This window comes from Myxocyprinus asiaticus, chromosome 1 (genome assembly GCF_019703515.2).
Source record: "Myxocyprinus asiaticus isolate MX2 ecotype Aquarium Trade chromosome 1, UBuf_Myxa_2, whole genome shotgun sequence".
Classification (NCBI taxonomy): domain Eukaryota; kingdom Metazoa; phylum Chordata; class Actinopteri; order Cypriniformes; family Catostomidae; genus Myxocyprinus; species Myxocyprinus asiaticus.
Window position 1 is genome coordinate 21,319,108 of NC_059344.1, and position 17,691 is coordinate 21,336,798.

The 17,691-nt window shown below is 38.8% G+C and overlaps 1 protein-coding gene across 4 annotated transcripts in view; it reads right to left on the reverse strand.

Annotated features, from left to right (window-relative positions):
• The window catches only part of LOC127440834 (phosphatidylinositol-binding clathrin assembly protein-like), a 93,034-nt gene that overhangs the window by 35,095 nt on the left and 40,248 nt on the right, over positions 1-17,691 (reverse strand). For all 4 annotated transcript variants that reach the window (XM_051697819.1, XM_051697814.1, XM_051697806.1 and 1 more), the window contains exons 7-9: positions 9,674-9,780; positions 6,588-6,629; positions 3,633-3,718 (exon numbers count right to left, since the gene is read on the reverse strand). In XM_051697819.1, the coding sequence (XP_051553779.1) occupies positions 3,633-3,718; positions 6,588-6,629; positions 9,674-9,780 (235 nt within the window). The remainder of the gene's footprint in view (positions 1-3,632; positions 3,719-6,587; positions 6,630-9,673; positions 9,781-17,691) is intronic.

A 17,691-nucleotide genomic window follows, 5' to 3' on the forward strand; every position in this document is an offset into this window, starting at 1 on the left:
TGTGAGGGATAGAATTACAGTCTCTTCAAGTCACGAACGGTATAAAGCTGGATAACTCTCCTGGATCACATCTGATTTTCCACAGCTCATGTTGTCTGGAGTTCTTTGTATACTGAATGTTCTTGGACAGATATTTTATCAATGTTTTGTCTGTGGAACGATCCAAAAACACCAAAAACAGTACAGCCCATTGAAGAGAATATGTCTCTCTCTCAACCTCATTGTCATTCCCATTAAAATGATGGCGCTAGCATGAATAAGGTCTATTCCATTAAAATAAATAAATAAATAAATAAATAAATAAATAAAGGTCATTCAGAAATCTTCTGGTATTGGTGTCACAAACATCATGTTATATTTTGTCACCAACTGACAAAATTAAGTTACTTTATTTAAATTGCAAACGTGAAGTCTGGAGAAGGTTTATGAGGGACATGTGTACCATTTAAAACAACCTTTGTTCCAAATAATCCCAATATGCTTTTTAAATGTAAATAGCAAAAATGACTTAAACGTTTAAATTTATGAATTTTTAATAAATCAGCTGATGAACTAAACTGAAGAAATGCTGATCAGACTGGACAAATACTGTATGGATTACAGCATCCATTCAATAAGAACTAAACATAAGTCAGTTTAAACTTTTTTATCTGTGTTTTTCTTTAATCTTAACATGGTCCCTTTAACTTGTTCATATATTTTACCTTAAGTCTCCAATCTCTGTTACTCTCTTTTCTGAGTCTATCTAGACCCTCTCTTTCACACTCTGACCCCGTTTACACCTGGTATTAAGATGCATCTCGGGTGATCCGATCACATGTGGTCATGTGAGACACATCGCTCTTTAAACCTGGTTGCTTAAATGTGACTCCGACCCGGATTTGGAGGGGAGGGACTCTTTCATGACGACACACGTCAATCACTATGTCAGTGTGTTACTGCAAGACATTAAAGCTCAACAAACTCAGAAAAGATAAAGAAAGCGCAAAAAAACGGCACGCTGTTTCTCCAAGATGCAGCTGAAATTTTATCTAAGCACAAATGCAACATTTCAAGCAGAATTGTCTATTATTTTAGTGGAGAACCTGTATTAAAGGAGCTTTAGATGTGCGTGCTTCTCATAAGTACCCCTGCATGTCGATTTCAGACACACAGAAGATCTGTGATGTTCTCATGCTTATGTTTGCATACCGGACAGATTAGCGTTTACAGATTAAATGTGATGTGGTCACATGCGTTTTTGACCACATTCGTATGTGGTTTTTATAAGCTGATCACAAAACGTTTTAGACCTCGTTTAGACCTGTATTTAGAGCTGACCACATGTGATCAAATGACCTGAAATGCATCTTAATACCAGGTGTAAACAGGGTCTCTTTCTCAGGGCTTTCCTATTACATATACATATAACATATTTCTTTGCTAATGCAGCAAGCTTGTGAGACAACCCTTTTTTAGGCCTTACAGTCCCTATAATTTTTTTGTTTCAGTGTGCCCATTTTGTCCATTTTAGGTAAAGCTCATAAATTAAAAGGATGTGTTAAAAGCACAATTAATTAACAAAAGGGGTCAATAGAGCTATTCCTTATAAGCCCATGTAACAAAGTTACAGTATATTCATGGACTATAATAACAGACAGAGCATTAGACCTTTTGGCTCAAGCATTTTTTTTTTTAAATGTATCAAGATGTTTTTTATTTTTATTTTTTGGTTGCTCTAATGCAGGGTTCCTCAATTAGTTTTCATCAAGGGCCAAATTGTCAACAATACAAAGCCAAGGGCCACCACCTCGATATTATGACAAAGTGTCTGTGCCGCTGCTATTTTTACAGATACAACTACACAACTTTGCCTATTGAAAATGTAAAAAAAATCTAGATCTCCATGTCCAACATGCGAGTCAATGGTTCCTGCTCATCTCCAAATGGGATATTCTCCTTGCATTTTTCCTAGTTGCAGATTCATTTATTAGTACTATTAGCATTAATATTGTTATTGTTCTTTAGGATAACAACAAATTTTTTCAATAAAGAAAAGACTGTGAGCCAGTGTTTTCTTACATATTATTTTCAATATAATGCACTGCATCATACTGTACTGTACTATACATGTTATTCTTAAACGTGCACTATTCCACATGTATTTAACAGGGTTTTGTCCCTCACTGATAATTTTTCGGCTGCCACCGAAGCAAATTTTATGACAAAGTGCCGGAAGCAAGACGAATAAGCGCTACACATGCTTCTCACGTGGAGCGCAGATGTGCGCTGGGTAATTGAAGAATGGTATCACGTGTCGCACGATCCACCAAGAATCTCTCGCGCAAGTGATGCGCTTTTCTCTATCCTACTACTGTGTCCAGCGTGGATCAAATGCACAATTAAACTGGGCTTCCCTCGAAATCATGCCACATAAACTTCACACGACCCATTTTAATTCTACATGAGAATTTGAGATTTTAAAGCGCTATAGTGGGGGAATTCAACCATTTCAATTTGGTGTGAACAAGCCATTATCACAGGCCAAACATTTGTCTCCAAACATTTGGGCCGCTTATTGAGGAACCCTGCTCTAACGCATCTGTCTTTGTAACAATGCTTCAGGCAGTACTCTACGCTAGATGTAGATTAGGGTTGCGTAAAAATATACATTTTCTGATGCATCACGATCTTCACATGAATAATCTCGATATCGATTCTTAAATCCCAAGATCAATCTTTTACTCTATCTGCAACCCTCCACTCCAACATGAGGAAATCACTCAAATCATTTGGCAACTGGCTGTTAAATGTTTATATTTCACTCACCAGTAAGTGTGTTGTATAGTGGTGAAGTATTAAGCAGCTAAATCCTTTCACAGCATGTTAAAAGTTGTTCCAAAGATGAGATCCACGCGACCCATTTGCCATTGAATAATGTCTATTTTAATACCCTTTCTGTTCTCTACAGTCAGTTGTTGAACAAACACAACAAAAAATAAACAGTAAAAGTAAAAATTAGATATGGTGCAAATAAAAAGTAAAATAACGAATGTGAATTGGTTTGAATTTCTCCAATGTGTTGTCTTTTTTTTTTTTTTTTTTTTTTTTTAAGTAGGCTTATGTTATTGGGTTTTTGAAGGTCTCTTCAGCATCAATTCCCATTGAGTATTCAAAAATCTGTCTCTCCCTGATGAATGACACTGTGAACTACACCGGAACATGGAGGTTAGCCAATCGTAACAGAGGCCATTTACACAAATGTCTTAAGGTACAAAAACAGCCTGCATAATTTTAAGGTTCAGCATGAGGGTCACACTTTATCTGAAAGTGGTCAGCTATTCAATTGCATTTCATGTTTTATCTTAAATAAATGACACTGCCTTTGCCAATGCCTGGAAACACAATGGAGCCAAAGTCTGACCATATTCTAGCTCTTAAAAAACTAAGAATGAGAATTCAAAAACAGTTTTTTTTTAAACACTGTCTATATAATAATTTTAAATGTACTGTATCACTTTGAATAAAAAGCATCTTCCAAATGCATAAATGTTGTAACTGGAAGATTATGGTTAATTTTCAATTTGCACTCTTTTATCCAATGGCTAGTTTCTGTGTGAGGCTGGATTGTTTGTATCTATAGGCTTTAGTACCTGTTGTCGGCAGAGAGCTCCTTGGTCTTCTTTCCTTCCAGAGAGGCCAGGTGCTGCTCGAGAGCCTCTAGGAGACTGCTGGGAGCCTGCAGGATAGAGAAAGATGTGTCAAGATCTCAATATGAACATACACAGGTTATTTAAAATATATATATATCTTCACTCATGCACACATACTTAAATCCAAACATCCACTCAATACATCCAAGTCTCAGCAAATAACATCAAGTACATGCTTTAAGTCTAATAGTGAAGTAAGAGGCATACAGGCAAAAGCAAACAGAAGAAAATCAAGAAAGAGGAAGAACAAATTAAAAAGAAACATGCAAACTTAAAGATTCGAACCTCAAAGTCACAACAACATAAACAGACCTTAAGGTTACTGATATATCCATCATGACACACTGGCTTTTTTAACAAAGAACCTTTGGGTTTCTATTAAGAGATGTTTTTCTGTCTATTCTGTTGGAAATCTAACTAAACCTTCATACCTTCATACTGATCTACAATTTGTTTCCTTTAAAAAAATAATTATCCTAACAAATCTATGAGAAAGCATTACACTGGTCCCAGATCAGCAAACAGGGCTTTAAACAGCACTTATCGACTGCGTGAAAGGCAAGCTCTCTGTCCGAGACCTGCCAGCACTGGCCAGCATGCCTGGATCTGACGTAGGCTGGCTTTTTCTCCACATAGCTGAGAGAGCAGCTTGGGTCTAACTCATCCATCAGTAAATGGAAGCAAATGAGGAGAAAAAAAACTATGTTTCTACAAAGCGAGAAAATGTATAATTCCCACAGAAGCAAGATAAAAAGAACTATGAAAGTGTAACAGCTTTTAATTTGATTTCCTCGGAGAGGAAAGCTTTTGATTAAATGGCTACATTATAGATGCGCGTGTCGGCTACGCTGAGGACAAAGTGAGGTTACATGAATACTTTATTACAATCAGAGACAGGACAGAGTAAAAACAAAAACACTTGTTCTGTGCGCATGAGCTCCGTCTTCTACTTTGATGGCCAGGAGGTTTGCAAGATTGAGGCTGCCATGCAACACAGCAAGAGATTTTCTTTTGTGCTGATCTGAGCCAACAATCTAATCAAATGATAAAAGGAGACAACTCCACGACAAGTCTCGAATCAGCAGAAAAGGCTATGTACAGCCATGCCTGCAAAGTAACTGGCAGCGAGCAGCAGTTTGGGCCACATACAAGTTAGACTGGTTTTAAAGGGATGAATCTACTGATGCAGTCTGGTATAAAATAGGGCTGGGTGATATTACAAAAACATTTATTTATATTTATATAAATCTCGACACATTAAACTTTCAAACTACAATTTACACAATGTTTCTCATTAAAAGAACAGAAGGAACAATTAATCATTTTCAGTTATCTACACTTATAACAATAAATATTAATAAACTGCAATATTTATCTACAGATATTTTTACTAAAACATTGTATACCATGTAAAATGCACATTTCTGAGTGTTGACACAATCGAATTGTTGAACATATAAACTGGAATGGACAGTTCGAAAGAACTTATTCTGATAAATTAATCAAACTTCCCAACTCTGGCAAAGTTTTAATGGGGTTTAAATAATTTAACAGTATTAAAATATTTCTGCCTTGGCACTCTCATACTCACAAGCTGTGTAACAAGGAGTGTGTGAAACGGTCTGTAGGAAACTTATTGTTGAAATTGAAAGTGCATTAAGTCAGCGCGACATTTGCAATGTTGGTTCATTTTATTTCACCAACAAAATAATATTTAATGTATAGTAAACATTCAATATATCACCCAGCCCTAGTACAAACAGGGTTTGTGGTAGCACAGGTTATGTCAAATACAAGCAGTGCATATAACCCACCACCTACAATGTAAGATCCTCTAGTCGACTGAAACAAACAACAATCAACCTGTTACTGAAGGGAGCAACCTCTCATTCAATATAGTCTGTAAAATCTCACTTTGCAGTGTCAACACACACAAATATGAACACTCTGTACACACTGTTGAGATCCTGTGTCTACAGCAGCTCTGCAAAGTCACGATAATCACAAAACACACATTATTTAGGGAACTAATGGAGACAGCAGTGTTTAATATATTATGTTAAGCTCAAAGTCTTAAAACTATTACTGTTTATGTGAAAACTCCATAAAAATGTCCAAGACATATTTCACCCCAAAATATACATATATATTTTAAATTACAAGAACAGGCAATTATCATAATTAGAATGTTTTTTTTTTTGTTTTTTTTTTGGATCATCTTGTAACAAGAATGTTGGGGAGGGGTGCTTAATTGTCTTGAAATGCAAAATATCTTAAAGGGATAGTTCACACAAATATGACAATTCTGGCATCCTTTACTCACCCTCATGTTCTATCAAACGTGTATGACTTGCTTTCCTTTGTGGAACACAAAAGGAGATGTATTAGGCAGAATGTTACCCTCCATCGCCATTCGCTTTCATTGCACGTAAAACATTTTATGAAAGTAAAAAGTATGGCTAATGCTCTGCCCAACATTTGCTTTTGGTTCCATGGAAGAAGGAAAGTCATTCAGGACTGGATCAACATGAAGGTGAGTAATGATGACAACATTTTTATTTTGGCATGAACTATCCCTTTGATAGTCCTAAAAAATAGCTTAATTTTCTTGTAAAATATAGTTCCTTTTGATTTTGGGGTAAAATATGACCACGCCAATTCTTTGTGAGATTCGCACATTCATTTCTTAACCAAACACTTAGAGAGAAGACGAGCAACAGGAAGTCCAGTTAAACATAGTGAGCATGAGTACAAAAACAACTACTGAGACAAGAGAGAGGACGAGGACATGTGAAAAAAGAGAGAAAGAAGGGAGAAACATGGCATTATGGACGACATCTAGCAGCGGCATGAGAAAGAGCAAAAACAGAAAGTGGAGATGAAATGTACACTGACCTGAGTGAGATCTGGGATGTCACCCTGATCAATCCCAACTTGCTGTGTCATAAACAAAACAAAGGTAAACAAACAAACGAGGGAGGGGAGGAATAAGAAAAAGAACAAACATAACAGGATCATTACCTCATGCAGTGACAGTAAAATGAAAGAATAAAAAAAACAGAAATAACGGAGGCATGGCATGCTATGCTGTGAGCCACAGAGGACCAATGGAGACGGACAAAGACATTGATAATGTCTCAGACGATTGACTATGGAGTGTGATGTGGTTAAAGGTATAGTTCACTCAAAAATGACAATTCTGTAATCACTGATCAAACTCATGTTGTTCCAAACCAATATGACTTACTTTCTTCCATGGAACATAAAAGGAGATGTTAGGCAGAATGACAACCTCAGTCCCCCTTCACTGTCATTGTATGCAAGTAAGCTCATCTTTATTGGTAGCACTTTACAATAAGGTTTCATTTGTTAAAGGAATAATTCACCCAAAAACTTCAATTCTCTCATTTACTCACCCTCATGCCATGCCAGATGTGTATGACTTTCTTTTTTCTGCTGAACACAAATTATTTTTAGAAGAATATCTCAGCTCTGTTGGTCCTTTCATTGCATATCATCAGAAGCGATATGACAGGTGTGTGTTAGAAACAGATCAATATTTAAGTCCTTTTTTACTATAAATCTCCACTTTCTGTCCCATTTTGAAACTGAAAGTGGAGACTTATAGTAAAAAGGACATAAATATGGATTTGTTTCTTACCCACACCTATCATATCGCTTCAGAAGACATGGATTTAAACACTGGAGTCTTATGGATTACTTTTATGCTGCCTTTGTGCTTTTGGAGTTTCAAAGCTCTGACTACAATTCACTTGCATTGAAAGGACCAACAGAGCCGAGATATTCTTCAAAACATATCTGTTTGTGTTCAGCAGAAGAAAGTCATACACACCTGGGATGCATGAGTGTTAGTAAACTATGCAAATTTTAATTATTTGGGTGAACTATCCCTTTAACATTAGTTAACGTGAACTAAAATTGAACAATGCTTTTAAATAATTTCTTAATCTTGGTTAATGCTAACTTTAACATACACATTTTTTAAATCAAAAGTTGTATTTGTTAACATTAGTTAATGCACTGTGAACTAACATGAACGAACAATGAACCATTTTATTTTCATTAACTCATATTAACAGACTAATATATACTGTAAAAAAAATAAAAAAATAAAAAAATAAAAAATAGTTCACTGTTCATGATACCTAATGCATTAATTTGAACAAATGGAACCTTAATGTAGTGTTAACACTTAATATAGCAACTTTAAAAACTGTTTACAAAGTGCTTTACAGATGTTATAGAATAGAATAAGTAGATTAAAAATAAAAATCGTATTTAAAATAAGAAAGTAAAATAGAATTAAAATAATAAGAAAATAAAATGCATAAAATAGTACTAAAAACAACTGAAGAGAGAAATTACATTTCTCCTTTTGTGTTATACAAAAGGGTGTCACACAAGTTTGGAACAACATGAGGGTGAATAAAGGATAACATTTTCATTTTTGGGCTTTAAACTTTTAACAGACATTTTTTTTTTTTAACTTTTTAATGAGACCCAGTCGGGGGGAAAAAAGGAAATTAGACAAGAACCTCACGCTGTTATGGACATTCTTCTTCGAGACCTGATTTTCAAATCACAACACTGAAATACTTGATGCATCAGAGGAAGGGCCGGTCGGGTAGATTACATGAGTGTGACGTGTAGGAGTGAGCGCCACTTTGGAGCCATTATAGAGTGACTGGTAAATGAAACCAGACAGTCGAATGGCTGGGTGAGTGGTTGGAGAGGGGATTTCTCAGTACTGGATAGAGAAAGGAAGCAGCATGGGAATTCATCATCATAAAAAAAAAAAAAAAAAAAAAAAAAAAAAAGGAGGAGGGAGTGAGAGTCCGGTTAGCACTTAAAGATCTTCAACTTAGTTTACGCAGGGTCAGGAAGGAGAGCGAGATGGGACGGGACTCTAAACTTTAAATGTTTCAAGCAGTGTGAATCCACAGCTGGACAAGCAGCCGTTAATGGCCACAATAAAAATAGTGGGAAAGGACAATAATCAATGACGACCTCATGCGGTAAAAACTCATACCCCTTTTCCACCAACACTGCCCTGGTGCTGGAGCCCAATCTGGCATAATGTCCTCAATCAAGTAGAGTGAAGGTAAAGTGGGACACTTTTTGTCATTAAAAGTTAAATGGTACCAGTTTACCTGTTTTCACCCTAGTTTCAAAATAACAACAAAAAAGGCAAAACAAAAAAAGATCCTTAAAACTAAATCACTCGCATTACAATCAATGAAGCAGTCCAGGCTTAAAGTGCACTGTATGATACCACAACTACATTAGCGACTCCAACATTCCCCATTCGTCTGAAATCAAATTATCAAAAAATATCATTCTGTAAGTGTGAACTGACTGATTGTGAACACTGAATTGTGTTCGTTATATATTGAAATAACTCGTTCGTTACATCAAAGTCATAGTATCCAAATGTATTGGATTTCAAAACAGAGTAAAACTGCAATGCTCTGTGTTTGTAGGCAGATTATGTGGTAACAGTCAGTTTCATCATCATCTGGCTGTCAAGTCAGAGGAAACAGTTCTGAGAGGGGTTCGCAGATCCCCCTGCTGATCACCAGCTAAGGCACCAGTACCAGAAACAGCCATTTCCGTGGAAAAGGGGTATCAGTAATGTTGTAGTTAGAGACAAACTTGGAATATTTAGGGGGGAAAAAATACACAACTTGACTCCCTTTAAAATAGTAGAGGAGGCATGTACATGTTTATGGATACAGTCCATGAAGGACAATGCAATGCAGTGCCAAAACAGTAGATACATGGCATTCATCTATACCAGTGGATCCGACTACCAGAGCACTGTGGGTTATGAGAGAGAAAGAGAGGGATGAGGAGGCTGAAAGGGTTGAGGGGAAAAATGGACCTTTGAACAGCCTAACGTCAGACTTGTCTGGGCAAAACACCATCCATTGTGTATTTGTGTGTGTGTGTCTCTTTGGTACCTCAGCCACTTTGAGGAACTCTGACAGCTTAGTCATCCTGTATAGAAACTTCTTGTAGATGTCTAAAGCGTCTTTACACTGGTTTTTCTTCATATCAAAATATTTCTCTGCAAGGGGGCAAAAAAAGACAGAATACAGAAAGAGAGAAGAACGATTAACAGAGTGACTCGAACAGATAGACAGCAATTACCCATCAGAGGGCTGTCAAAACATCTCGGCTGTCTGACAGAGGCAGGGGCATATAAACTGCTGTTGTTATGGCTTTATCAAAGACGGCATGCACTCTAATGCATTTTCAGTCTTAAAACCTAAAAGGCATGTCAAAAAAAATTTAATTTAAAAATCATTTAATGGGCGCTCTTCTGGAAAATGACACAAACTGACTTAACCGCTGAATAATTAGAGCTCAAATAGCTCAGGGCAAAAGTCAGTGAGGGCTGGAGAGAAATTAAACCCTCAGTTCTGCTGAAAGCTCCAAGCTGGACATCACGTTAATGTATCTGCAGTCAGTGAGTCAGAACAGCAGGAGCTTCAGAGTCTATCACACTTCTGATGCTTCTATGAAAGAATGAGAACAAGGGTCATATGGATAAAACAAATGACTGCTGGGTGAACTGCACTGGGCTGTACTCCCTCCCCTAAGCATAGCATAAATCGCATTCATTATATCTGAAGAACAAAACTGATCATAGATGACTAAATTATTTAAAATTAGGTATATTAAAATACAATAAAATCAATTAAATGCTGAAATTAGTTAAAATCATGATGACAGGCAGTTCCTGAAATTACTGGAAACACTAATCTAATTGTGAAACTAATAGCTTATCAGGCTTCAAATACTGTCTTGGACAATGGGAGGTAGGGGGGCCTCAGAATCAAAAAGGCTTCCCAGAACCACTGGGCTAATGGATCTGTGGGACAGGCACCAGACAAAGGTGGTGTAGTCTAGTGGTTAAAGGTCTGAACTGGTAATCACAACTTTGTAGGTAGAGACACAGAAAGCCTCAGCTTTCTGTTCTTGGCTGACAGAAGTGGAAACCAACGTGCTCGCTACAATTGTACAGAGGATTTCTGAGTTACATTAGCCTTTCTGTCCGCTCAAACCAGTCTGGCCATTCTTCATTGACCTCTCTCATCAACAAGGCTTTTCTGTCCGCAGCACCGCCCCTCACTGGATGTTTTTTGTTTTCAGCACCATTATGAGTAAACTCTAGAGACTGTTGTGCATGAAAATCCCAGGAGATCAGCAGTTACAGAAATACCTAAACCAGCCCATCTGGCACTAACAATCATGCCACGGTCTAAATCACTGAGACCACATTTTTTCCCCATTCTGTTGTGAACATTACCTGAAGCTCCTGACCCGTATCTGCATGATTTTACGCACTGCAGCCACACGATTGGCTGATTAGATAATCGCATGGATAAGTAGGTGTGCAGGTGTATTTAATAAAGTGGTTACTGAGTGTGTTTGTGTGTGTGTGTGTGTGTGTGTGTGTACACTGATGAGCCAAAACATTATGACCACTCACAGGTGAAGCAAATAATGTTGATCAATTCCTAACAAGACCAGATGTCAAGGTCTGGGTAAATTAGATGGAAAGTGAACAATCAGTTCTCGTAGTCAACATGTTGGATGCAGGAGAAATGGGCTGAGCGACTTTGACTATGGCCAAATTGTTATGGCCAGACGACTGGGTCAGAACATTTCTGAAACAGCAAGGCTTGTGGGGGTGCTCCCAGTCAGCAGTGGTGAGTACCTACCAACAGTGGTCCGAGGAGGCACAAACCAAAATCCGGCAACAGGGTGTTGGGCGCTCAAGGTACATCGATGTGTGAGGGCAACAAAGGCAATTCTGTTTGGTCCGAGCTGACTGAAGGTCAACCTTTAATGATGGTTATGGGAGTAATGTGTCACAATACAGTGCATCGCACCCTGCTGCGTATGGGGCTGCGTAGCCGCAGACCGGTCAGAGTGCCCATGATAACCTCTGTCCACCATCAAAAGCGCCCACAATGGACACGTGAGCGTCGGAACTGAACTTTGGAGAAGTACAAGTTTGCCTGGTCCGATAAGCCCCATTTTCTTTTACATCACGTGGATGGCCGTGTACGTTTGCGCTGTTTACCTGGGGAAGTGATGGCACCAGGATGCACTGTGGGAAGACGACAAGCCGGTGGAGCGAGTGTGATGCTCTGGGCAACGTTCTGCTGGGAAACCCTGGGTTCGGCCATTCATGTGGACGTCAATTTGACATGTGCCACCAACCTAAACATCGTTGCAGGCCAAGTACACCCCTTCATGGCAATGGAATTCCCTGATAGCAGTGGCATCTTTCAGCAGAAAAATGCGCCGTCACGCTGAACTGTTCGGGAATGGTTTGAGGAACATGATGAAAAGTTCAAGGTGTTGACCTGGCCTCCAAATTCCCCAGATCACAATACGATTAAGCATCTGTGGGATGTGCTGGACCAACAAGCCCAATCCATGGCGGCTCCACATCGCAACTTACAGGACTTGAAGGATCTGCTGCTAATGTCTTGGTGCCAAATATCACAGGACTTCAGGGTCTTGCAGAGTCCAAGCCTCTGCGGGTTGGCACTGTTTTGGTGGCATGTGGAGGACCAACAGCATATTAGGCAGGTGGTCAATGTTTTGGATCATCAGCTTATATATATGTTTTATATATACATTTGAAGTCAGAAGTTTACATACACTTAGGTTGAAGTCATTAAAACTCATTTTTTAACTACTGCACAAATTTCATATTAGCAAACTATAGTTTTGGCAAGTCATTTAGGACATCTACTTTGTGCTTGACAAGTAATTTTTTTATTTACAAACAGATTGTTTCACTTTTAATTGACTATATCACAATTCCAGTGGGTCAGAATTTTACATACACTAAGTTAACTGTGCCTTTAAGCAGTTTGGAAAATTCCAGAAAATGATGTCAAGCCTTTAGGCAATTAGCTTCTGATAGGCTAAATGGATAATTGGAGTCAACTGGAGGTGTACATGTGGATGTATATTGAGGCCTACTTTCAAACTCAGTGCCTCTTTGCTTGACATCATGGGAAAAATCAAAAGAAATCAGCCAAGACCCCAGAAAAGCTATTGTGGACCTTCACAATTCTGGTTCATCCTTGGGAGCAATTTCCAAACACCTGAAGGTACCATGTTCATCTGTAAAAACAATAGTACACAAGTATAAACACCATGGGTCCACGCAGCCATCATACCGCTCAGGAAGGAGACGCATTCTTCCTAGAGATGAACGTAGTTTGGTGTGAAGAGTGCAAATTAATCCCAGAACAACAGCAAAGGACCTTGTGAAGATGCTGGAGGAGACAGGTAGACCAGTATGTATATCCACAGTAAAACGAGTTCTATATCGACATACCCTGAAAGGCTGCTCAGCAGTGAAGCCACTGCTCCAAAACCACCATAAAAAAGCCAAACTACAATTTGCAAATGCACATGGGGACAAAGATCTTACTTTTTGGAGAAATGTCCTCTGGTCTGATTAAACAAAATGCCTATAATGGCCATCATTATGTTTGGAGGAAAAAGGGTGAGCCTTGCAAGCCAAAGAACACCATCCCAACCATGAAGCATGGGGGTAGCAGCATCATGTTGTGGGGGTGCTTCGCTGCAGGAGGGACTGGTGCACTTCACAAAATAGATGGCATCATGACGAAGGAAAATTATATGGATATATTGAAGCAACATCTCAAGACCTCAAATGGGTTTTCCAAATGGACAATGACCCCAAGCATACCTCCAAAGTTGTGGCAAAATGGCTTAAGGACAACAAAGTCAAGGTAATGGAGTGGCCATCACAAAGCCCTGACCTCCTTGCGGAGCAGCCTTTCAGGTTATGCCGATGACCCGTTTTACAGTGTATATAGATACTTGTCTACCCGTTTCCTCCAGCATCTTCACAAGGTCCTTTGCTGTTGTTCTGGAATTGATTTGCACTTTGCACCAAACTACGTTCATCTCTAAGAGACATAATGCGTCTCCTTCCTGAGCGTATGATGACTGCGTGGCCCCATGGTGTTTATACTTGCATACTATTGTTTGTACAGATGAACGTGGTACCTTCAGGCATTTGGAAATTGCTCCCAAGGATGAACCAGACTTTGAGGAGGTCCACAATTTTTTTTGAGATCTTGGCTGATTTCTTTTGATTTTCCTATGATGTCAAGCAAAGAGGCACTGAGTTAGAAGATAGGCCTTAAAATATATCCACAGGTATACATCCACAGGTACACCTCCAGTTGACTCCAATTAGACATTTAGCCTATCAGAAGCTAATTGGCTAATTGCCTAAAGGCTTGACATTTTCTGGAATTTTCCAAGCTGCTTAAAGGCAGTTAACTTACTGTATGTAAACTTCTGACCCACTGGAATTGTCAATTAAAAGTGAAACAATCTGTCTGTAAACAATTGTTGGAAAAATTATTTGTGTCATACACAAAGTAGAAGTCCTAAACGACTTGCCAAAACTATAGTTTGCTAATATGAAATCTGTGGAGTGGTTAAATTAGTTTTAATGACTTCAACCTGGTGTATGTAAACTTCTGACTTCAACTGTGTGCGTGTCTATACACACACACACACACACACACACACACACACACACACACGATCAGCCACAACATTAAAACCACCTGCCTAATATTGTGTAGGTCCCTCTGGTGCCGCCAAAACTGCGCCAACCCGCATCTCAGAATTCTTCTCACCACAATTGTAGAGAGCGGTTATCTGAGTTACCGTAGACTTTGTCAGTTCGAACCAGTCTGGCCATTCTCTGTTGACCTCTCTCATCAACAAGGCATTTCTGTCCACAGAACTGCCACTCACTGGATGTTTTCTGTTTTTGGTAAAATTCTAGAGACTGTTGTGTGTGAAAATCGCAGGAAACAGTTACAGAAATACACAAACCAGCCTGTCTGGTACCAACAATCATCCATGCGATTATCTAATCAGCCAATCATGTGGCAGCAGTGCAGTGCATAAAATCATTAGATACGGGTCAGGAGCTTCAGTTATTGTTCACATCAACCATCAGAATGGGGAAAATATATGATCTCAGTGATTTGGACTGTGGCAAGATTGTTGGTGCCAGACGGGCTGGTTTGAGTATTTCCGTAACTGCTGATCTCCTGGGATTTTCGCGCACAACGGTCTCTAGAATCCACAGGAAGTGGCAAAGCCACGCAGTCAGTGACGGATAGACATGATCGTTTACATGGCTGGTCCATGCGTTAATTAATTATGTCAGGTAATTAATTATGTTCATGTTCAAACCGACAAACACCGGTATTACCACTGGTTGGATGCTAGGTGGTACTATGGGTTAATTTTCGTTAAGCAAGTTTAGGGTTAAGCCTACACAAAGCAAGACATCTTGATTTAAAACTTTGAACTTACATTTTTATTTTAACTAAAAATTCAAATGAAACCGGAAAAAAATTAAGTGCAATTAAAATGTGTGTTGTTCAACTTTTTGAGCGATGGCTTTTCAACAGTCGTAAAGGGCAACATCTCTCTGGCAAAGAACCTACTCTGGCAAAGAACCCCTGTGCATTATCTACCGGTCGGGTATTTCGTTGTCCGGAAAAATATATCATGTGCAGGGCTCGACAATAATGACTGCGCGATGGCCCGGGGCCAGTGTGAGAGAGATTCGGGCCAGTTGCTAGAACTGTCACTTGCCCGATTGGGCCAGTGCTGCATTTATAACATTAGTGCAAGAAATCAACAAGCGAGAGAGCACAACAATTACACTGAGCGAACCAAGTATTCTAACCGACGAGCGAACGCGATTCTATTTAGCTCACAAAGATGCGCGAGCGCATAATATACTGGACGCGTCAAGGCATAGTCACGTGCAGACACCGAGCGCACTCTCCTAGCACTGTCCTCGCTCTTTTCCATGTATCCTAGCAGCAGCTATTACCAATGTGTAGAAAATAGAAGGGAAAAAAAGCCACTTAATGAATTTCATAGCTGGATTGCACGTCTTGTGCAACATTTTAAGTATCCCCGCACATTCCGTGTTCACAGTGCGTGAAATCCCCACATTTTTCATTTTTACATGTTGGTGAAAAGCAGTAATCCACACATTGGAACACGAGAAATCAACAGTTTCTTTCTATAAGACTGAAAATCCATGTCTCTCTGTGCATATGTCTCATCATCATGTCTCTCCGTGCAGCGAAGTCTGTTTAACATGCATGTGCTCTTGTAAAGGGACAGAGCGCTAGTTTTATGACTACTTTAAAAAAATTAAATTAAAAAAAAGCACATTTTCTCTCATTAATTCGCCTTTAGAGAAGAAGCGCCGAATGAAACATAATAAACTTTGTTGAACCCCAGTTATACACGTACCTGAAAAATCACGAGCTGCTCAGTATCCAAAAAGTATAGATTTAATTAGGTTAGTTTCAAAACGTAAAAATTCGACATTATAATGGAGTTTGATATGAAAAGAAGCAAGATCACTATGGCTATTAGGCTATTATTCTCAAAGCTGTTTAGCTGCAGGGTGAAGATGAATAATCAAAACAGTCTACTTCATATCATCCTCATGAAACACCAGTTACATGTCTCATTTCTGGAGTGTACAGTTATTTTTGATTTTGTGCTTTGTGCATCAGTCTGTGTTGGTCGTTAGGTCGTCTGATTTCATGTTATATACACATTCTTAATTCACAGATTAGGCCTAATATCTCCCTAATGTATATTACACGTCACAACTGTTTTGGTAGCAAGTCTCTTCTCAGGGATTCATATGTTTATTACATTTAGCCAATAATCAAATCTTTAACTCAGTGATTAAATCTTTGATCCTGTGTGTGAATACACTACACATGGCCAAAAGTTGCATGACTAAACGGGTGACCGAAAACACATCATCTGCACAACAGAACTCTTCACTTAAAAACTCATGTGTAAATGGCAGGACAGCTGAGGTTAATATGATGTATTTATGAATTTAAATCTGTAAAGCACTTATATGGGATTACATAAGGCACAAATCATATCTCGCAAATTATAAATGTGATTCAGTTTGGGGGGACATTGTCTTAAAAACATAATATATGTAAAAAATAATTATCTTTGGACACATTTTTAAAGCCATGATGTTAAAAACAGCTATTTATCATTTTTGTGTTGGGGCCAGTGAAAATTTTGGCAAGGCCAGTAAAAATCTGAAGCACTGGCCCGACTAGGCCAGTAGAAAAAAATCCTTAGCATTGAGCCCTGATGTGTGTGAATTTGTTATCATATATATATATATATATATATATATCAGTTTACTTCATACAAAGTGCAGTAAACAAACTAAATCAATATTTGGAGTGACCACCCTTTGCCTTTAAAACAGCACCAATTCACCTAGGTACACTTGCGCACAGTTTTTAAAGGTTGTTGGCAGAAAGGTTGTTTCAAGTGTCTTGGAGAACTTGACAGTTCTATGTATTTAGGCTGTCTCTAATGCTTCTGTCTCTTCATGTAATCCCAGACAGACTCAATGATGTTGAGATACAGGCTCTGTAGGAACCATGCCATCTGTTGCAGGACTCCTTTTTTTACTTCTATTCTATTTGCAAAAGGAATGTTTGGGAACCTAAAATTTATATTTCCTATTGACATTAGCAGAAGACACTAATAGCATTGAAGCAGAAGATATTAAATAACATTCTTTTTTTTTAATCCCCTTTTCTCCCTAATTTGGAATGCCCAATTCCCACTACTTAGTAGGTCCTCGTGATGGCACGGTTACTCACCTCAATCCGGGTGGCGGAGGACAAGTCTCAGTTGCCTCAGATTCTGAGAAAGTCAATCCGCGCATTTTATCACGTGGCTCGTTGTGCATGACACCGCAGAGAATCCCAGCATGTGGAGACTCATGCTACTCTCCATGATCCACGCACAATTTACCACGCGCCCCATTGAGGACGAGAGCCACTAATCGCGACCACGAGGAGGTTACCCCATG